This window comes from Stegostoma tigrinum, chromosome 20 (genome assembly GCF_030684315.1).
Source record: "Stegostoma tigrinum isolate sSteTig4 chromosome 20, sSteTig4.hap1, whole genome shotgun sequence".
Lineage (NCBI taxonomy): Eukaryota > Metazoa > Chordata > Chondrichthyes > Orectolobiformes > Stegostomatidae > Stegostoma > Stegostoma tigrinum.
The window spans coordinates 39,857,399-39,877,454 of record NC_081373.1 but is presented as its reverse complement, the minus strand read 5'-3'; the positions used below and the strand labels follow the sequence as shown (position 1 = coordinate 39,877,454).

At 40.2% G+C, this 20,056-nt stretch overlaps 1 protein-coding gene across 4 annotated transcripts in view; it reads right to left on the bottom strand.

Moving 5' to 3' along the window:
- Nucleotides 1-20,056, bottom strand: part of LOC125461975 (kinase non-catalytic C-lobe domain-containing protein 1) — a 195,557-nt gene that overhangs the window by 80,672 nt on the left and 94,829 nt on the right. For 3 of the 4 annotated variants that reach the window (XM_048551413.2, XM_048551414.2, XM_048551416.2), the window contains 5 exons: nucleotides 16,481-16,598; nucleotides 11,108-11,179; nucleotides 10,917-10,978; nucleotides 10,673-10,831; nucleotides 9,533-9,610 (listed from right to left, as the gene is read on the bottom strand). In XM_048551413.2, coding sequence (XP_048407370.1) covers nucleotides 9,533-9,610; nucleotides 10,673-10,831; nucleotides 10,917-10,978; nucleotides 11,108-11,179; nucleotides 16,481-16,598 — 489 coding nt within the window. The remainder of the gene's footprint in view (nucleotides 1-9,532; nucleotides 9,611-10,672; nucleotides 10,832-10,916; nucleotides 10,979-11,107; nucleotides 11,180-16,480; nucleotides 16,599-20,056) is intronic. The other variant, XM_048551415.2, reaches the window with a different exon arrangement.

Genomic DNA, 20,056 nt, shown 5'->3' with positions numbered 1-20,056 from the left:
TGCTAAGCTTTACCTAAATTTAAAGCAGATGATTGACGCTGATTGGTCAAGGCATTACCCAGCAGAATGAGCCAGAAAATAGCTGTTGCTTATTTTGTGCAGTTGAAACAATCAAAATGGGTCAACAGAGATAATGGGAACTGCAGATGCTGGAGATTCCAAGATAATAAAATGTGAGGCTGGATGAACACAGCAGGCCAAGCAGCATCTCAGGAGCACAAAAGCTGACGTTTCGGGCCTAGACCCTCTCTGATGAAGAGTCTAGGCCCGAAACGTCAGCTTTTGTGCTCCTGAGATGCTGCTTGGCCTGCTGTGTTCATCCAGCCTCACATTTTATTATCTTGGTCTTTATACAGAGTTTTGTGCTAACATTGTAATGGACATAGAAAGCTTTTATAAAATCCATCAGCACCATCAGCAGTCATACAATGGTACTGCAGCAACTGCACAATATCACCTTTCAGAAACGTTTACAATTTAGCAGAACACTCCTAAATTTTCACTTACTGTTACATTGAGGACCTTGTTTTCTTTTGACCCAGGTGAGTAGGACATTTGATGCTTCTCCAGGGAAATGTGCAAGAATTTATTTCAAAGATACTTCTGCAGCTCTCTGAATTACTCTTGCTTGTTCTTGTACGTTCTGCTAAAATGTGGGTGTATAATCAGTTGATCCAAAATATTTTTAATATCAAAGAATGGGAGGGGTAAATATTACAACAAATTTCCCATCATGTGTTTAAGTGAGAGTATCTCTGGCATCTAGTGTTGATATGAGGTAAAGGTGAGACTATTAAATCATTATTGGTCAAAAATTACAAAAATCAACCAAAAAGCAGGTGACGGAGCAGATGGAGATCTTTTCTAAATTAAGCTAATTCTTCAGGCAGCAAAAGTTTGTCAGGTCTCTGCTGCCTTCCATCACTTTCCAACTTCCCTAGTCAGAAAGCAAGGGAATGAAGTGAAATTATTTACATAACACAGACTACAGAAATTAACTTTCCCATTCTATGTTCAGCACTAAAATAACCAAGCAGAGCATGTGGTCCAGTATAACCCAGTCACAATATTCCAAAAGTCATATAATTATCATTATAAAGTACAGTAATGGGGCTATTTGAAAAGAATTCCTCAGTAATTAATGTTTTCCTTGCATTTGAACTGAAAACTCCTGTCCCTCCCTGTTCCTGTTCCCATCCTTTATCTTCATCACAGTAAGTCTGCAGAAATCCTGTTTGTTTATGGCTGCTGAAATAAAAAGCATTTTGTGTGCTATAAATCCTGAGAGAAAACATTTTCCCACATTCATCATAGATCTGGGCTAACAACTACTTTGGTTTTTGATGCACGAATGTTGTGGTTTTCTTTCTGTCCATTTCACACAAGCTTCGTGCTGCCTGTTCATTTGATAAATCATCATTTTCAGCGAAGTGGAATCGATGTTACTATTGGCTGAACACTGTGAAACAAACCGTGAATTCTCAGGCAATATTCTAGTGCCTGAGCTGCAAGGGAACAGCCCTGCATTACTCACCAGAGTCAGTTTTAAAGGTCATGGGGAACTGCTGTTACCTCCACCACCTTGCTGTTTTAAGGGGGGAGCTATTGGAAATGTGCATAGCAAAACCACTGCAGCAGGAGGAGGTGGTACCTCCAAGACGACTACAATCCAGACCAGCTGACTGATTACTTACTGAGAATCTGGTTTCAATAGGGCACTGTCTCATCATCATGTTCCTCCACAGTTTTTCATTTTGCTTTCCATCTGCTTCATCCTACTACTAAGTCTTTATGGCTAAAATATTGCATTAAAGGCCAACGACCAATTGGCTTTCCAGTACAACTTTCTCAAACAATGCATTTTTCTTTGTTTGTTTTTGAGATGTAGCAGTCAAAGAAGAAAGCGAGAAGATCTCTCCTTTTGTGAGAAAACACAAGCAACACTTGTCGTACAGACAAGTTCATAAATAAATAATTAGGGAATCTACAGAGTTGTGTTGTACTGCTCTCATGCTATGTCCTGTCTGGTGAAGAGGTGGAGAGAAGCCATAGACCTACTGTCCAAGCAGACAGCCACTGGTTCTTCATGTTAGCTTGAAGGCAACAGGAATGGCAGCCTGCCTTAAAATGAAGGGGATGTGGGGGAGGCGACGGCCTAGTGGTATTATCATCAGACTATCAACCCAGAAACTCAGCTAGTGTTCTAGGACTCAGGCACAAATCCTGCCATGGCAGATGGTGGAATCTGAATTCAGTTTCTAGTTTTAAAAAAATCCAGAATTATGAATCTACTGATGGCCACGAAGCTATTGTCATTTGTCAGAAATGTACATCTGGTTCACTCATGTCCTTCAAGAAAGGAAACCACCATCCTCACCTGGTCTGACCTACATATGACTCCAGGCACACAGCAATGTGATTCACTCTCAACTCCCCTCTGAAATGGCCTAGCAAACCACTTAGTTGCATCAATGATGACAAAGACTCAAGAAAGAAATGAAACCATTCAGACAACAGCAAAAACAGCCCTGTTGGACCCAGCAAAGTCCTCTTTACTAACATCCGGAGGATAATGCCAAAATTGCGAGAGTTGTCTCACGGCCTAGACAAGCAGCAGCCTGACATAGTCATACCCACGGAATCATACCTAACAGACAAAGACCCGGACAACACCATCACTGTATATATCCTGTCCCACTGGTAGGACAGACCCAGCAGAGGTGATGGCGCAGCAGTACACAGTCGAGAGGGAGTTGCCCTGGAAGTCCTCAACAATGACTCTGGACCCCATGCAGTTTCATGGTGTCAGGTTGAACAGCAAGGAAACTTTCTGCTGACTATCATGTACTACCCTCCCTCAGCTGATGAATCAGCACTCCTGCATAATGAACAACACTTGGAGGAAGCATTGAGGGTGCAAGGGTGCAGAATGTAGTTTGGGTGGGGAATGTCAATATCTGTGGCTCAGCAGTAGCCTGACAGATCATACTGGTTGAATCCTAAAGGACAAAGCTGGTATACTGGGTCTGTGGCAGATGGTAAGGGAATCAACAAGGGGGAACAACATCCTTAACCTCATCCTTAGTAATGTGCCTGCTGCCGACGCATCTTTCTATGGCAGTATTGTTAAGAGTGAACACTGCACAGTCCTTGCAGGGATGAAGTCCCACCTTCACATTGAGAAAGCCTCCATTATGTTGTGTGACACTACCACTATACTACATGGGACAGATTTCAAATAGATCTAGCAACTAAAGACTGGGCCCCCATGAGGCGCTGTGGGCCATCAACAGCAGCAGAATTGTACTCCAGGATTATCTGTAACTTCAAGGCCAGGCATTTCTGACACTCAACACTACAATCAAGCCAGGGGATCAACCCTGGTTCGATGGAGAGTAGTGGACAGCATGCTGGGATTAGCACCGGGCATACGTGAAACTGAGGTGTCAACCTGGTGAAGCCACCAGACAGGATTACTTCCATGCCAAACAGCATAAGGAGCAAGTGATAGACAGAGATGAGCGATCCCTCAACTAATGGATCAGATCTAAGGTCTGCAGTCCTGCGACATCCAGTTGTGAATGGTGGTGGATAAGAAAACAACTCACTGGAGGGGGAGGCTCCACAAATATTCCCATCCTCAATCATGTAAGAGCTCAGCACATCAGTGCAAAAGGTAAGATCCCTCTCAGCCTCCTCCAGTGCTCCCCAGCATTACAGGCACCACTCTTCACCCAAACTGATTCACTCAACTTAGTATCAAGAAATGTCGGAGACACTGAATATTGTCAAAGCTATGGGCCCTGACAATATTCTGGTAATAGTGCTAATGATTTATGCTCCAAAACTTGCCATCCACCAAGACAAGCTGTTCCAGTGAAGTTCCAAAACTGGCATCTACCCCACACAATGTGGAAAATTGCCCAGGTATGTCCTCTGCATAAAAGCAGGACAAATCCAATCTGGAGAATGACCGCCCCATCAGTATACTCTTGATCATCAATGAAGTGATGGAAGGTGTCATTAACAGTGCTAACAAGCAGCACCTGCTCAACAATAACCCGCATAGTGACGCCAAGCTTGGGTTCTGCCAGGGCTGCTCAACTCCCGACCTCATTACAGTCTTGGTTCAAACATGGACAAAACAGCGGAATTCCAGAGGTGAGGTGAGAGTGGCAGCCCTTGACATGAAGGCTGCATTCGACCAAATATGGCATTCAGGAGCCCTAGCAAAACCAGGCAAGCTCTTCACTGGTTGAAGTCATACTTGGCACACATGAAGACGGCTGTTGGAGCTCAGTCTGCTCAGCACCAGGACATCTCTGCAGGAGTTCCTCAAGGTACTGTCCTATGCCCAACCATCTTCAGCTGCTACATCAACAACTTTCCCTCCATCATAAGGTCAGAAGTGGGTATGTTCGCTGATGATTGTACAACATCCAACACCATTCGTGACTCCTCAGATACTGAAGCAGTCCATGTTCAAATGCAACAAGATCTGGACAATTTCCAGACTTGGACTGACAATTAGCAAGTAACGTTTATGCTGCACAAATGCCAGGCAATGGCATCACCACCAATAAGATACAATCTAACCACTGCCCCTTGACATTCAATGCCATTACCATCACTGAATCCTCCATTATTAACACTCTGGGAGTTATCATTGACCAGAAACTCAACTGGACTCACCATATAAATACTGTGGCTACAAGAACAGGTCAGAGGCTAGGAATGCTGGATTGAGTAACTCACCTCCTGACTTCTCTAAGCCTGTCCACCACCTACAAGGCACAAGTCAGGAGTGTGATGGAATACTCCCCACTTGCCTAGAGGGGCGCACTCCAACAACACTCAAGAAATGTAATACCATCCAGGACAACACAGACCACTTGACTAACACCACATCCACAAGCATCCATTCCCTTCAATACCAATGTTCAGTAGCAGCAGTGTGTACGATCTACAAGAAACACTGCAGAAATTCACCAGAAAAACACAGCAACTTCTAAACTCATACCCACATCCATCTAGAAGATCAAGGGCAACGGATACATTGGAAATACCAGCACCTGCAAGTTCCCCTCCAAGCCACTTACCATGCTGACTTGGAAGTATATCACTGTGAATGAGTGATTAGCACAGAGCATTAATTGGACCTACACAGTCCAAATTTGCAGAATATGCATCAAAGTAGCCTGGGAGGTTTCAACTTGCTCCCTGCAAAAGCTTTTATTAAATGAAAGGTAAGACCTCTCCCAGTGTGAAGTATCTTGCATGTCATTCACTGACTGAAAGAGCAATACCTAACAATGTGAAGATATCTAGTTTTGATTGTGCTGGTTTCAGTGGGACTACAGAGCTGAACGTTGTGACCTTAAAATCTAGTTCTGATCTGCCACAAAGTAAGAAAAAGCAATCTAAAAGGGCTTGTAGGTATGAATGAAGAATCTTTCAATTCTTATAGGTCTGACACAATTGCAATCTTTTATGATCTCTCTACTATCTGTCACTCATACTAATGTTTGCCTTACAGCTCCAGTTAACCACAGGCCACCTTTGAAATATCTTCAGTTTTCCCATTGCTAACAACTTTGCTGGAAACATCCGATTTTACTAACTTAGCTGCAATGACGCATATTACTATAATCATTCCAACTGTTGCTGCACAATGGCTGATTTATTTCTATATCTCCTCCCAATAGTGTGAATTTCCACATATGCTCTTTTCCTCCCCGGACAGGTGGCACAGAATGCTGAGAACAGAACTGTGTGGGAAGAGGCAATTCAGATTCTCTGAAGAAGCAGCACCTGGCTTACTCGGCACAGAAATGTGCATGAGGAATGTGGAATAACAAATTTGCAGCCTTTCACACGACTGAGGACTAGTGCCATTTTTAGCATCATCTCCATTCTTACCCTATGTGTTCACTCACTTACTAGATGCTGCCAATGAAAGCCTCATCACACAAAGTATAGCAAATATTAATGGAACTCATTCTGCATGTCATTCAGTCATTTTCTCCTTTCACTAATTTTCCACTTCAAAATCCAGGTTTGTTAAAGTTGGGAGTGCAGCTCTAGGTAAAGTCTACACTTGCTCTCCACTTTAGTACACACAGTCACAGCAGTCATCCAAGGCACCGGAGCCCATTCAGTTGCTCCCAGCAAGGATCAGTGTTTCCGGAGAGTAACAATTTGGAAAGTGATGGGTGCCATTTCCCTGAATTCTCAAATAATTATGGCTAGGAACTGAAAATCCAGAAACACAATCCCATTAATCCCGATTAGGCCTTGATTGCAAATGTCATGCATCTATGGAAAAGCCTGAGTGGGAAGTCTGTACTACCGATAGAGTTCAAAATATAAGCTGCAATGAACAGGCCCTGAGTATGATGATCATTATATTAAAATTAGTCAACCAACTTACACAAGAATATATTACTCATATTCAAAAACAAAGTTGCTGGAACAGCTCAACAGATCTGGCAGAATCTATGGAGGAGAAAACAGAGTTAATGTTTCGGGTCCGGTGACCCTTCCTCAGACCTGGACCCGAAACGTTAACTCTGTTTTCTCCTCCACAGATGCTGCCGAGCTTTTCCAGCAACTTTGTTTTTGTTCCTGATTCATAGCAACTGCAATTCAAATGGTTTTTATCTTACATGTGCATTGACCAAATGAAAGATAAACACTTGTAGTCATTTAGCACCACCTTTCACCATCTCTGAACTAAACTGAACTACACTAACCACTATTCCAGATGTGGGCTCCCCAATAACATGCTGTAAAACTTCCATGCTGTTATCTTCTGTTCCTCTCGCAATAAACATACAGAATTCCATTTGCCTTCCTAATTATGCATAGAACCTGCATGCTGACATTCTGTGATTCATGTACAAGAACACTCAAAATTCCTCTGTACGGCTGAGTGCTGCAATCTCTCTGTCATGAATACCAAAATAAAATTTCCATTCAAAGCCTTCGCTCTTTATTTGTTCTGCATTATCAGTTCTCCTGGCTACTTTCTAGAGGAGCAACACTAGTTTTAGATAATCTTTTCCTATTCAAATTATTGTAGAAAGCCTTACCTATTTTTACTTTGCTATCTAACATTCTCTAATGCTTTCTGAGTCTTTACTATATTTTTCATCATTCTTTGCTGATACGTAAAGTCTGCCCAATCCTTTGACCATCCACTCAACTTTACTGAATTGCATGCTAGTTCTTTCAACTTTACACAGTTCTTAATATCCTTTTTTAAGCCACAGATGATGCATCCTACACAAACAGCCTTTCCTTCTCACATGGATAAACCTCCTTAAAATTTGCCACTGCAATTCCACAATCCTACATTTTAACCTGGCTTCCCAGTATACTGTAATGGGCTCTGCCTTCATACCCTGTTGGTTACCTTTATTTACAACACTAATCATTGACCTACACTTCTCCCTTTCACACCAGATTTACTTTCTATCTTGTTTGTGATCATTGTAACCTTTACCAGGAGGTCATTGATTACTCTTGTCTCAATCCGTAAGATTATGTTTTATGTTTTGCCAGGAGGGGTTTCTTCCCCACCCTTCACCCCAGCACCACCAGCGATAAAGACAATAGCGAACCAGGACTAACTCTAGCATTTCAAATTTGGCTGGAGGCTAGGGATTAAACATTCTGGATGTGAGTTTGCTCGCTGAGCTAGAAGGTTAGTTTTCAGACGTTTCGTCACCATTCTAGGTAACATCATCAGTGAGCCTCCGACGAAGCGCTGGTGTTATGTCCCGCTTTCTATTTATCTGGTTAGGTTTCCTTGGGTTGGTGATGTCATTTCCTGTTCTTTTTTATCAGGGGATGGTAGATTGGCTCCAAGTCAATGTGTTTGTTGATGGAATTCCGGTTGGAATGCCATGCTTCTAGGAATTCTCGTGTATGTCTCTGTTTGGCTTGTCCTAGGATGGATGTGTTGTCCCAATCAAAGTGGTGTCCTTCCTTACCTGTATGTAAGGATACGAGTGATAGTGGGTCATGTTGTTTTGTGGCTAGTTGATGTTCATGTATCCTGGTGGCTAGCTTCCTGCCAGTTTGTCCAATGTAGTGTTTGTCACAGTTCTTGCAAGGTATTTTGTAGATGACGTTCATTTTATTTGTTGTCTGTATAGGGTCTTTTAAGTTCATTAGCTGCTGTTTTAGTGTGTTAGTGGGTTTGTGGGTTACCCTGATGCCAAGGGGTCCGAGTAGTCTGGCAGTCATTTCAGAAATGTCGGAACTACTCGGACCCCTTGGCATCAGGGTAGCCCACAAACCCACCAACACACTAAAACAGCAGCTAATGAACTTAAAAGACCCTATACAGACAACAAATAAAACGAACGTCATCTACAAAATACCTTGCAAGAACTGTGACAAACACTACATTGGACAAACTGGCAGGAAGCTAGCCACCAGGATACATGAACATCAACTAGCCACAAAACAACATGACCCACTATCACTCGTATCCTGACATACAGATAAGGAAGGACACCACTTTGATTGGGACAACACATCCTTCCTAGGACAAGCCAAACAGAGACATACACGAGAATTCCTAGAAGCATAGCATTCCAACCGGAATTCCATCAACAAACACATTGACTTGGAGCCAATCTACCATCCCCTGAGAAAAAAGAACAGGAAATGACATCACCAACCCAAGGAAACCTAACCAGATAAATAGAAAGCGGGACATAACACCAGCGCTTCGTTGGAGGGCTCACTGATGATGTTACCTAGAATGGTGACGAAACGTCTGAAAACTAATCTTCCAGCTCAGCGAGCAAACTCACATCCAGAACCTCAACCTGAGCTACAAATCTTCTCAAAACTCATTAAACATTCCATTTTCTTCAAACAATTTGTTTGAATTACATTGATTAATTTAATTGTAGAAAAATGACTCAAGGTCCCTGCTGAACAACTACTTGGTCAAGGAAGGACTGTAAACTGGACAAATTGTGCTGAATAGAAAGTGACAAGAAAGGTCCATGCCAGGAACCCAGAACATTAAGGCTCAATGGGGATCTGTGGGAGTACTGAAGGAGAAGAGGAAGGCCTGAGACCAGGTAGAAAGATTCAGACAAGAAAGATCTTAACCACAACAGTCTCGGAAGGGGAATAACTGACTGACAGGGAAAGTCGGTGAGGGTGATTATCCTGCATTGTGGTAACTTCAAGGTAAATGAGAGAAACCAAAAGAAGAAATGTTGAATCAAAAACGATGTTATCACCACAGCATCAAATGAGGCTTCAAAGTTAATAATATCCAAAATCCATGCTCTGTTGAGGGGAAAGGAAGTAAAATTAACAATACAAATTTATGATGTTATCAAGCATTATTTTAATTACCTCTTTTTATATAGTTCATGTGCTTATTCTAATGAAAGCAACATTATCACAGTTCTGGCACTGATGCAACAGAAATTAAAGCTAACATTTCAGTAACAATGAAGGAGGGGTCTATAGATAAAATTATTTTTTGAGAATGTAAAACTACCTGCACAACAGAATTCCTCAGCAGAATCAAAATCTCTCTACTGTCAATCCCACGTTTATTGAGATAATCATTACAAATCTGTGAGAATAAAAAAAATTACATGAACAAAAAGACTGATGATGTCCTTTGCAATTTCAGGTTTCTGTAAACTTTCTGGATGCAGCTCAGAGCAAAACAGAAAGTATTAAATGGGCTTCAGCTCTTCACATGTTACATTAACTTCTATAGATTAAATAAAACGTAAGTGAGCAGAATGAAAGAACATCACAAACTCCAGTTGGCAAATTTATTGATCTTAGTTTAGACCACCCAGATGGTTACTTTGGAGACCCATGCTAAAAGAATGCGATGAATATGAGTAAACACCAAATTCAATGAATATACACAAACATCCTTCCCAAGCTAATATTCAGATAGAACTCTTTGGAATTGTTGTTACTATTTGGATATAATGCTCTCTTTGAGAAACAGATTGTAGTAGAGTGAGTCGCTGGGGTTGCTCAGGCCAGATATAGCCTGAGATATATCTCTGTTGAGATATAGACTGCGGTTCGATCACTTGTGATATTGTTACTTCGTGAAAGTATTACTCCGCCTGCATCATTTATAAAAAAGCTGATTGATCCTAATTAAACCCTGACAATTCACAGAGCTGAAAATGTTATCTTCCTTCATTTCCTAAGGCTCAGTAATGATGCTGTAAAAAACCCTCTTATCTAAAGCTTGAAGATGATGAATTACACTCCACTGTAAAAGTGATTCTACATGAACATTCTTTACTGATTTAGAAAAGATCATGGTGATGTGGTTGATTTAACTGCATGTATTTTTTCAATTCTCAACATTATTTTAATTATTCCTGAAGTAACAAAAATTATTTTCTATTCATATCAAAATACTGGTGCTGAATGATCATCACTGCTGTCAATGACAAGCAAGTGCAGATAGATGGTGGTTGCAGGACTACAACTGACTGGATAAGCTGGAAGCACAGAATGCACACATCACTGTTATCAAAAGTCATTGAATTGATTTTAAGAGATTTAATTTTAATAACTGGGAGGTTACCTTGACTCTACCTGCAGAAGAAGTATAGAACAGAAAATGCTTGCTAGAACATATCAAGTTTGAAACATATACCTCCAGTGCATCTGTAATTGAAGGTCTTTCTTTGGAATTTCTCTTTGCCATATCCAAGAGCAGATCCTTGAGATTTCTGGACAATGGTAACTTCTGATTTATTGGAGCATTGTACTTAGCTGCTGCCCACAAAATGGCTGCAATGCCATAAACACAAACCTGTTCAGAAAATACAGTAATTCAGAGAAACCTAAAGGGTCTTATAAGGTTTTACAAGGAAATACTCTCAATATAGTTAGCAAACCTTTTCTGTAACCACTCCTTGTGTTTCATATTCAGGTGCCAAATAGAATGAATCCAGATTTCCTAAGCAGAAATAATGTGAATCAATGAAATAAGGCTTACAGTAGTTGCTCACTGCTGAAGACATTTTACATTATTTATTTTGAACATAACATTCATAATACAGAAGTTAAAATTTGTAATTCGTCATACCATTGCACATTGGTGATACAAACAAGACTTCTCCATTAGTGTCAATGTAGGCAGACTCCAGACATAAGTATTCTACAAAATATAAAGAAAATATTATCACAGTTATGAACAGGTAATTGTTTGATACTGCTGATTGAAGTTATTTACAAAATAGGTTGACTGATCATGTCACATGACAATGCATCAGAAATGTATACAATCCAGAAAGCTATGTTGATTAATGGCAACAAATCAAAGTTAGCACTTGTGTAGTTCTGTTCATCCACCAAAGGTAAAAATGTAATAAATAACATTCTCATAAAAACGTCAAGTCCTAGCAAGTCCTTTCTGGATACTTCACAGCATGGTATGTAATTGCTCTTCCCAAGACCAAAAGAAATTTTAGTGTTGTGAAAACAGCCCAGTCCATCAGACAAATGAGTGACCAATGACTTCATGTATTCTGCCCACTCACTCCACTGGGAAAGCAAGCAACATAATCAAAGACTCCTCCCACTCTGGTTATATTCTTTTCCACCTTCTTCCATCTGGCAGACCATGTAAAAGTTTGTGTAGATGTAAGAACAGGCTCAAGAACAGTTTCTTCCCTGCTGTTATCAGGCTTTTGAATGGACCTCTTTAACTTAATGTTAATCTCTCTCTGCACCTTCTCAGCAGCTGTAACATTATATGCTGACTCTGTTCTATTACTCTGATGCACTTGTATAGCAGGATCTGCCTGTAAAGCATGTAAGACAACACTTTTCATTGTATAGAGCTGGATGAACTCAGCAGTCCAACTCTCTGATGCCACTTGGCCTGTTGTGCTCATCCAGCTCGACACCTTGTTATCTCAGATTCTCCAGCTTCTGCAGTTCCTAGTATCTCTGAAACACTTTCCATTGTACCTTGGCACATGTGACAGTAATAAATGAAATCAGAACAAAGGAAATGTATGGATGCAGAGAGATCTAAAAGAAGAACTTGACAAATAGTTTGACCAGGCATGAAAGTAAAAACTACAAAGGGAAGCTGAATGGATCACATTAGGAATGAGCTTTTGACAATTTAGAGAGAATGAGCAAAACACAGAACTATAAAATGTAATCAGAAATGTAAACATGACAATAATACATGTGTAATATAAGGTAAAGAAAGGGTCTAGGCCCAAAACATCAGCTTTCTTGCACCTAATATGCTGCTTGGCCTGCTGTGTTCATCCAGCCCCGCACCTTGTTACCTCCTACCAGATCATATGGCTGTTCTCTCAAGAGGCAGAAATAACTGGTCATAGTTTAACGTGAGGCTCACTGTGCCTCAGGCAAGGAGAAATGTTGAGAGGGAGAGTCCTTTATGGTAACCTCAGACGGTGCAGGAATTTAACCCATACTGTTAGCATCACTTTGCATTGCAAACCAGGCGTCCAACTAACTCACCCTCTTATTAAACGTACATTAAAAGCAAATGGTCTCAATATTCCACAGGTACTTCACCAATGGCACAATGTGTAAGTTTAAACCAAATAACATTATAAAAAACAATTTAAAATAAAACTCTGGGACTCAATTAAATTTTCCTCCAAAGACTATGTTTAAAACAAACTAAAAGAAACATCAAGAATACACAAAACATGTGAACAGGGAAAATACAGCAAGAACAGGCTGTGGCAAGTCAAGAGGTAATTTCGGAACAGTTTAAATTCAAGTTTGAAAGAGCAGTATGTCATCTAGCTAGCACAAAGGAGGTTAAGAGATGTCTTAAGAATGTAGCTGGTACCTTATATGGGATAAGAAGTGTTGTAGTGATGTAGGTAAAATAAATTGTGATAATGTAAGTATAAGGTACTGCGTGCAGAATCATCTAATTGGACATCCGTACCAGGCCTGAAATGCCTAAAAATAGTACATCCATAATGCTGAGTCACAGATCAGTAAAATTGGGCACTATCTCCAGAGGTGTGCAGCTCCCAATGCACATGCTCAAATAAAACTGATCAATAAAGTAACCTGAGTCTTATCTGACCACTGTAGGTACAGGAGAGATCAAAACCTTTCCACTTCATCACGTTTCAAATAAAAAATAAGTTGTAATATCAATTTTAGGACTAAGACTCAAATCCATTGCAGCAGCTGTTAACAAATAACAACTAAAACAGACATTTATTGATTATATTATAACATTAATAAAGCAAAGCAAACCCCCCCAAAAGATAAAACAAATACCTAGGGCTGAATCTTACTTTTTTCTTTTGGTCAAGTGCGAGTTGCGTCAAACTTTTTGGCGTTTTGTTTTGCCTTGATGCTGAGTGACTATTCTCACCCTATCTCACCTAACTCTCCTCAGAAACTGCCTTCCTGACCCCAGGCTGGTGCCCCTGACATCCAATTCCAGCACTATCTTATCATATGCTGTTTTCAAAACAAATCACCACTGCTAAGATACCCCAGGTTTGACGAGCAGCCCTCGTACCTGTGCCATGTTTAGAGTCCCACTGTGCACACAGGCAGGGCCTGTTAGTCCGGAGTTGTCCTGCACTGTTTTTGACATTCGTTTGGATATACATGGGGGAAATTGATGCACCACTTTGCAGGCAGGTACCTAGTTGTCCTGCTAGACGAGAAGATACTCCTCAACACATTTGAAGATGAAGTAAGATACTTATCCTCAGACAGTATTTGCTCTTCCTGTTCCCTCCCAGGCCAGCAGAACAGCCCACAGTACTTTATCTTGCCAATTTGTTGTCATGTAAGTCAGGGCAATCTCAGTCATCTGGAAGAATACTCAGCAATATGGGAGGAAGGCAAAGGTACTTCTTCACCGTGCCAATGTTTGTGCCACTCTCTTCTCTCCGAGACCTCACACTCACTCTAACCTTGCACAGCCACTGTGCTGCTATTCACTCCCTCAGGATGCCTCCCCACTTGCACCAAAAGTAACAGCTATGCTACTGTCCTCCTGTCTCTCTCTCTCTCTCTCTCTCTCTCTCTCACACACACATAGACACATTCCAGGAGAGGACGAGCCCACAACATAGCAGAAACATTCAAAACAGGTGGTGGGCTGCCCAACATTCAGCTCCTTTTGCCTTACGTAGACAGCACCCTGAGTGGCTGATTGACCATGGTCAAGCTCAGGGATTTGTATCAAAGACTGCCCTTGTCTTACTGTGCCAACATCCCAAGTAAAGTCTATTCACAACATCTAGGAAGGAAATTATTCCTAAGTTTGTTTAAAATCAAACAAATCTCAAACAAAAATTAAGGATTACAGCAAAAGATTTGTACAATGGAATGCTTTCCAACTCCTTTAGTGACATTGAAAATGTGTTGAAGTTATTGAGGGAAGAATGATGTGTGGGAGAATGAATGTGACAATCTGCATCCAACAAAACCTACTATGGTGTCTGAGCTTGAAAGTGTGAGGGCAGTCTTGAGCAGGCGACTTTCATAAGGGACAACATCTTTAGTGAGAGAAAAGTATACCACATTCTCCTACTTCTGGGGCCTTACAGAGATTAATAATTTTTCCAAATATTTCAATCACAGACATGGCCATATACATCATATACACATGGAAACTTGCAATTTCAAAGCAGAAGTAGGCTATTCAGCCCCTCGAGCCTGCTTTGCCATTTGATAGGATCATTGCTGTTCTGATGATGGCCTCAAATCTACTTTCACGCCTACACCCTATACATTCTCCCTTGACAGTGAAGAATGTTAAAGAGGCTTATAAAATTATGAGGGGCACAGATAAGGTAAATAGACAAAGGTTTTTTTCCCTGGGGTGGGGGTGTTCAAAACCTAGAGGGCATAGGTTGAGAGGAGCAAGATTTAAAAGGGATCAAAGGGGCCACCTTTGTCACGCAGAGGGCGGTGCGTGAATAGAATGAGCTGCCACAGGAGATGGTGGAGGCTGGTACAATTACAAAATTTAAAAGGCATCTGGATAGGTATGTGAATAGGATAGTTTTAGAGTGATATGGGCCAAATGCTGGCAAATAGGACTAGATTTATTTAGGATATCTGTATGGCATGGGTGCATTGGACTGAAGGGTCTGTTTTCATGTTGTATATCTCTATGACTCTATAACCTGTCTACTTTTGCCTTAATTGTGTTCAATGATCCTGTCACCACTGTTTTCCAAGGAAGGGAGTGCCACAGATTAATGTGCCTGCCAGAAAAAAAAAGATGCCTCATTTCCTCCTTATTTTTAAACTGTGTCATTTAGTTCTGCTCTCCTCTGCAAGGCGAAACATGCTTTCAGCTTTCATCCTGTTAAGTTGCCTCAGGATCTTCTTTGCTTAAGAAAAAATCACCTCTCATACTTCCTATCATTTCCTCATCGGATAACCTCCCCATCTCTGGAGATTGTTAAGCAAATCTTCTCTAAACTGTTTCTAATGCAATTAAATAAATTTCTAAAATAAAGACACCAAAACCTCCTACAGAACTCTAGTACCTTACCAGCACCCTGTACAATCCAGTAGAATATCGCAACTTGTATATTACCTGCCTTACATGTTTATATGTAATAAATGACAACACTCCATTTGCTTTCCTCGGTACTTGCCTTTACTAACTTTTTGTGATTCATGTTCTAGGACACCTAGATTGCTCTGTGCCTCACAGTTCTTCAATGTCTTTCCACTTAAATGTCATGCTGCTTTTCCATTCTTCCTGATAAAGTGGAAAACTTAATTGTTTCCCTATATATTCCACAAAACACTAATGCAGGAGCAAGTAGATCCCCAATATTTCTTCCAACAGGGGTCTTTTTCCTGTATGAGTCTATGGATATCAGTAAACTTTTCAGATTTAATGGAAATCAAGGTTCTAGTTTCTCAATGATATCACTTCAGATCTATAGATAAGCACTCAATGATTGTTTGTAAAGAAATTGGGTATGGAAACAACATGTGACTTTTCTTCAATCAGTGAAAATGTGGTTAATAAGAGCTTGCTATTGCTCACTTGCCTGAGATCAGCTAACTCAGCAGAGATTAGGAAATGGACTTGAGGCTCTGGCCCTTAACACTTTCCAGGGTACAGCAATCAACTTTGGTCACTTTCAACAATATGTTTGTTGTTACATATTACTTTTGGAAGATATTAATTTGTGTCTTTTAAGACATCAGCAATGTTTACTGCTGAATCTCAGCAAAGATGAACAGGGCAATAGTGACTGATAAATGTAAACACAGTAATGAATTCGACTTATAGGAAGTAGGGTGTTCTTAAAAATTAAATTACACGATGCAGCAGATATTAACTGATACTATTTATTGTTTAACATTTTCTCTGCAGCTCCCCAACGTAAATGAAAAAGAAAACAGATATGTACAATTTTAATATAACTGATAAGAAAACTAAACAAGCCTTGTAGCACAATACCTGGATAATCTTTGCAGAGTTGCAGACTGATCAAACATTCATGACACAGAGCCCACAATTCTTGATCTTTCAAGGGTCTATCATCTTCAGCCAGTAGCTCCTCTAATGAAATGTACTGCTGTAGGAATGGGAGGGACAAATCAAACACAGTTATCTCTGTTAATGTAAACATACAAGCAAGCTACATGACAGGATCACGAATATCAAATGAAAGGGTGAAACTGTTCTAGCAAAACTGGCAGATAAAGCCTAAAGCTGGCTGCCATTAATAGACAATCATTAGCTTATTTGCATCAACCTGCTAGTAGCGTACTAAAACTGTGCTGTGACAGAGGAATGGTGGGACAATCCATTTGTGAGAAAATGTACAACTTTGAGGTGGTAATGTTGTAAATGACAATTACATATTGGAGTTTGCTGATGTATGTGGGAAAACTAATGGAATTGTATACAGCAAAAGTAGATGATTCAGGTAATTCTCCATTTCAAAGATTTACACCTCAAGAAAATTAAAAATCATACATCATTCTGCTCTCCACTTCATTTCAAGCATTGCATGCTCACACAAAAGGCAAAGAGCAAGATTAGTAACTTTGTGCTTCCATCAGGACAATCCTCAGTTTCGAATAAGCAGTTTTTTTCTCTCCAGAGAAATACATTAAGAATTATTCAGCAAAATTTTGATTTTCAAAAAATTATTTTAATTTCAAATTTACTGGTTAGGTTGTTTCAAGATGGTGAATTTTGAGCAATGCACGATGGTCCAGTAGTTAGCACTGCTGTTTCACAGGACCTGGGTTCAATTCCAACATTGGGTGACGGTCAGTATGGAGTTTCCACGTTCTCTCTATGGGTTTCCATTGGGTGCTCTGGTTTCCTCTCACAGCCCAAAGATGTGCAGATTAGGTGGATTGGCCACACTAAATTGTCCATAGTGTCCAGGGATATATAGTTTAGGTGGATTAGCCAGGGCATATTGCGCAAAGTATCCAGGAATGTACAGGTTAGGGGGATTACCCATAGTTAATGCGCAATTACAGAGATAGGATGGAATGCTCTTCAAAGGTTCAATGCAGATGCAATGGTCCAGATGTCCTCCTTCTGCACTGTAGGGATCCTATGAAAATTAATGACTGCTTCTTTGTCAAAAAATGCTCTTTAAGATTTTGAGAAGTTTCATTCATGTGCATTACACACAGGCAAGTATTTGTTATGTATCTTTAGTAGCGGGAAAGAAAGGCTGTCTTCTTAAACTGATGCCATTTCAATAGTGTCAGTTCACCCATGGTGCTGTTAGGAAGACAGATCCAGAACCTCCTTGAGTGTTGTTGGAGCCGTGCTCTTATTGGCAAATGAGGAAAATTTGCTAACATCCCTGATTGACACCTTGCAGATGGTAGAAAGGTTTCAGGTCAGGAGGCAAAATATTACATTTAGAATTCCCACCCTCTGTTCTTGTAGCTACGATTATTATGTGGTTGTACGGGATAGGTTTCTGATCAATGTTAATCCTACAATGAAGATGGTGCTGTATTCAGTGAAGGTAGTACTATGTAATGTTAAGGAGAGATTGTTAAATTCTTCTTGGACAGAAATAAAATGTTCATGACATTTTTCATTTTGGAATATAATACACAGTGATAAAGATGATCATTAGTTTTGAGATCAAAGACATGGTATTTCTAACAGGACAACTATCACTTGGGACATAGAACAAATGTAGTAATCAGCAGAAAATAGCAAGAACCACGCTAAATCAAAGTGAGAGATTGGGGAGAAACTCATTTAGTGCCAGTTATTAATCTCCTTCAGGAGTAACTATTCCAAATATTCTTATCACTTTCCCTTGAGGGATTACTTGATATATTGATGGTTTCCACTGGACAAAATTACGTTATGCAGTAAGAGTTTTGCCCTTTTGCAACAACTTTCATTGCAATCCGAACTCACAATAAACTGAATCACTAAAGTGAGCTCAACACAACTTCCATTTCTATCACTGAATGAAAACTCAAAAGGAAAAATATTTTAAGTAGATAAAACAGCAAACTGGATGCCTAGCAAAAAGTACTACACAATGGTAGAATGCAAGTCTGTGCTCTCAATTCATGACTTGGGAACCTCCAAGACCATTATTCTTCTTTGAGTTAGAAAGCAACTTGGGGTACTTGTGCACAAAACACAGACAGCAAGCAGACAGGTGCAGCAAGTAATTAGGAATGTCAGTAAAATATTGGGGTTTGAAGTAAAACAGTAGTGAAGTCTTACTGCAATTGTACAAGGTGCTGGTGAGACCGTATCTGGAGCATGTGAATAGTTTTGGTCCCCTTATTTAAAGAATTATATTATTTCATCGGTGGCAGTTCAGAGAAGGTTCATTAGGATGATTCCTGGTATGGAGGGATAGTCTTATGAGCAAAGGTTAAACAGGTCTGGATTCTACTCACTGAAATTTAGAAGAATGAGGGGTGATCTCATTTAAATATGTGGGATTCTTAAGGAGTTTAGCAGGGTAAATGCTGAGAGAATGTTTCTCCTCATGGGAGAGTCTAGGAAAGAGGGCACAGTCTCAGAATAAATGGGATGCCAGTTTTAGACTGAGATGTGGAGGAATTTCTTTTCTCGGTGGGTTGAGAGTCTTTGGAGCTCCTCGCCACAGAGAGCTGTGGAGGCAGAATCCTTGTGTATATTGAAGGCTGAAAGAGACTCTTGATCGGTTAGAGAATCAAAGCGTAAGGGGAAAAAAGCAGGAAAGTGGGTGTGAGGAATGTCAGATCAACGATGATCCTATTGAATGGCAGACCAGGCTCAAAAGGCCCAATGACCTACTCTTGTTACTATTTCTTATGGTCTTATTTGAGTGAAGGCTGGGTGCTTCTTCAAAATGAGAAAAAATCGTGAACAACATAGCTGTTGTTGAGAAATTATTTGCAGCCCATTTGTAGTTAGGCATTAATAGAGACTTGGATGTCAGCAGGATCGTGGTTATTGACCTTTTCACTTGCCAAAATGCACAATTAAAGGAAGATCCCATGGGAGAATCATAACTCAAGGAGGTTTCTCACCCACAATACAGTGCTGAGAGGAAGACAAGAATCTTGTACTCTACTAACCAAAAATTCACAAATTAATATATTGCTAAACTGAAGCTAAATATTATTTCAATCTGAGAGAAATTAACTTAGTGTGCCTGAGAATATCAAAAAACTAATATCACTTAATCAAGAATCTACCTTCAGTAGCAGTCCACCACACATGATAAACTTGTTTATTTTGCAACGAAACAAAACTGCAAAAGGCTAAAGTGATGAATTTTCTACTATTTTACAGAGCAATTCAAGATAGCTTTTAACCTGAACTCAAAAAATTGCATTTACTTTAGTCTTATAAAATGAAGGGGGAATGATTCATAATGCTTTGGAAAAGACACACGGTTATTATATGGAATAATGAGATTAAAGGCAACAGCTTCAATGAGGTGGGTGTCAAGAAACAAGTCTTATATTATTTAGTATCGCACATAAAACATTGCACTTAATAACCACAGTAAGAACCTGCCCCATAAAAGCTCTCATA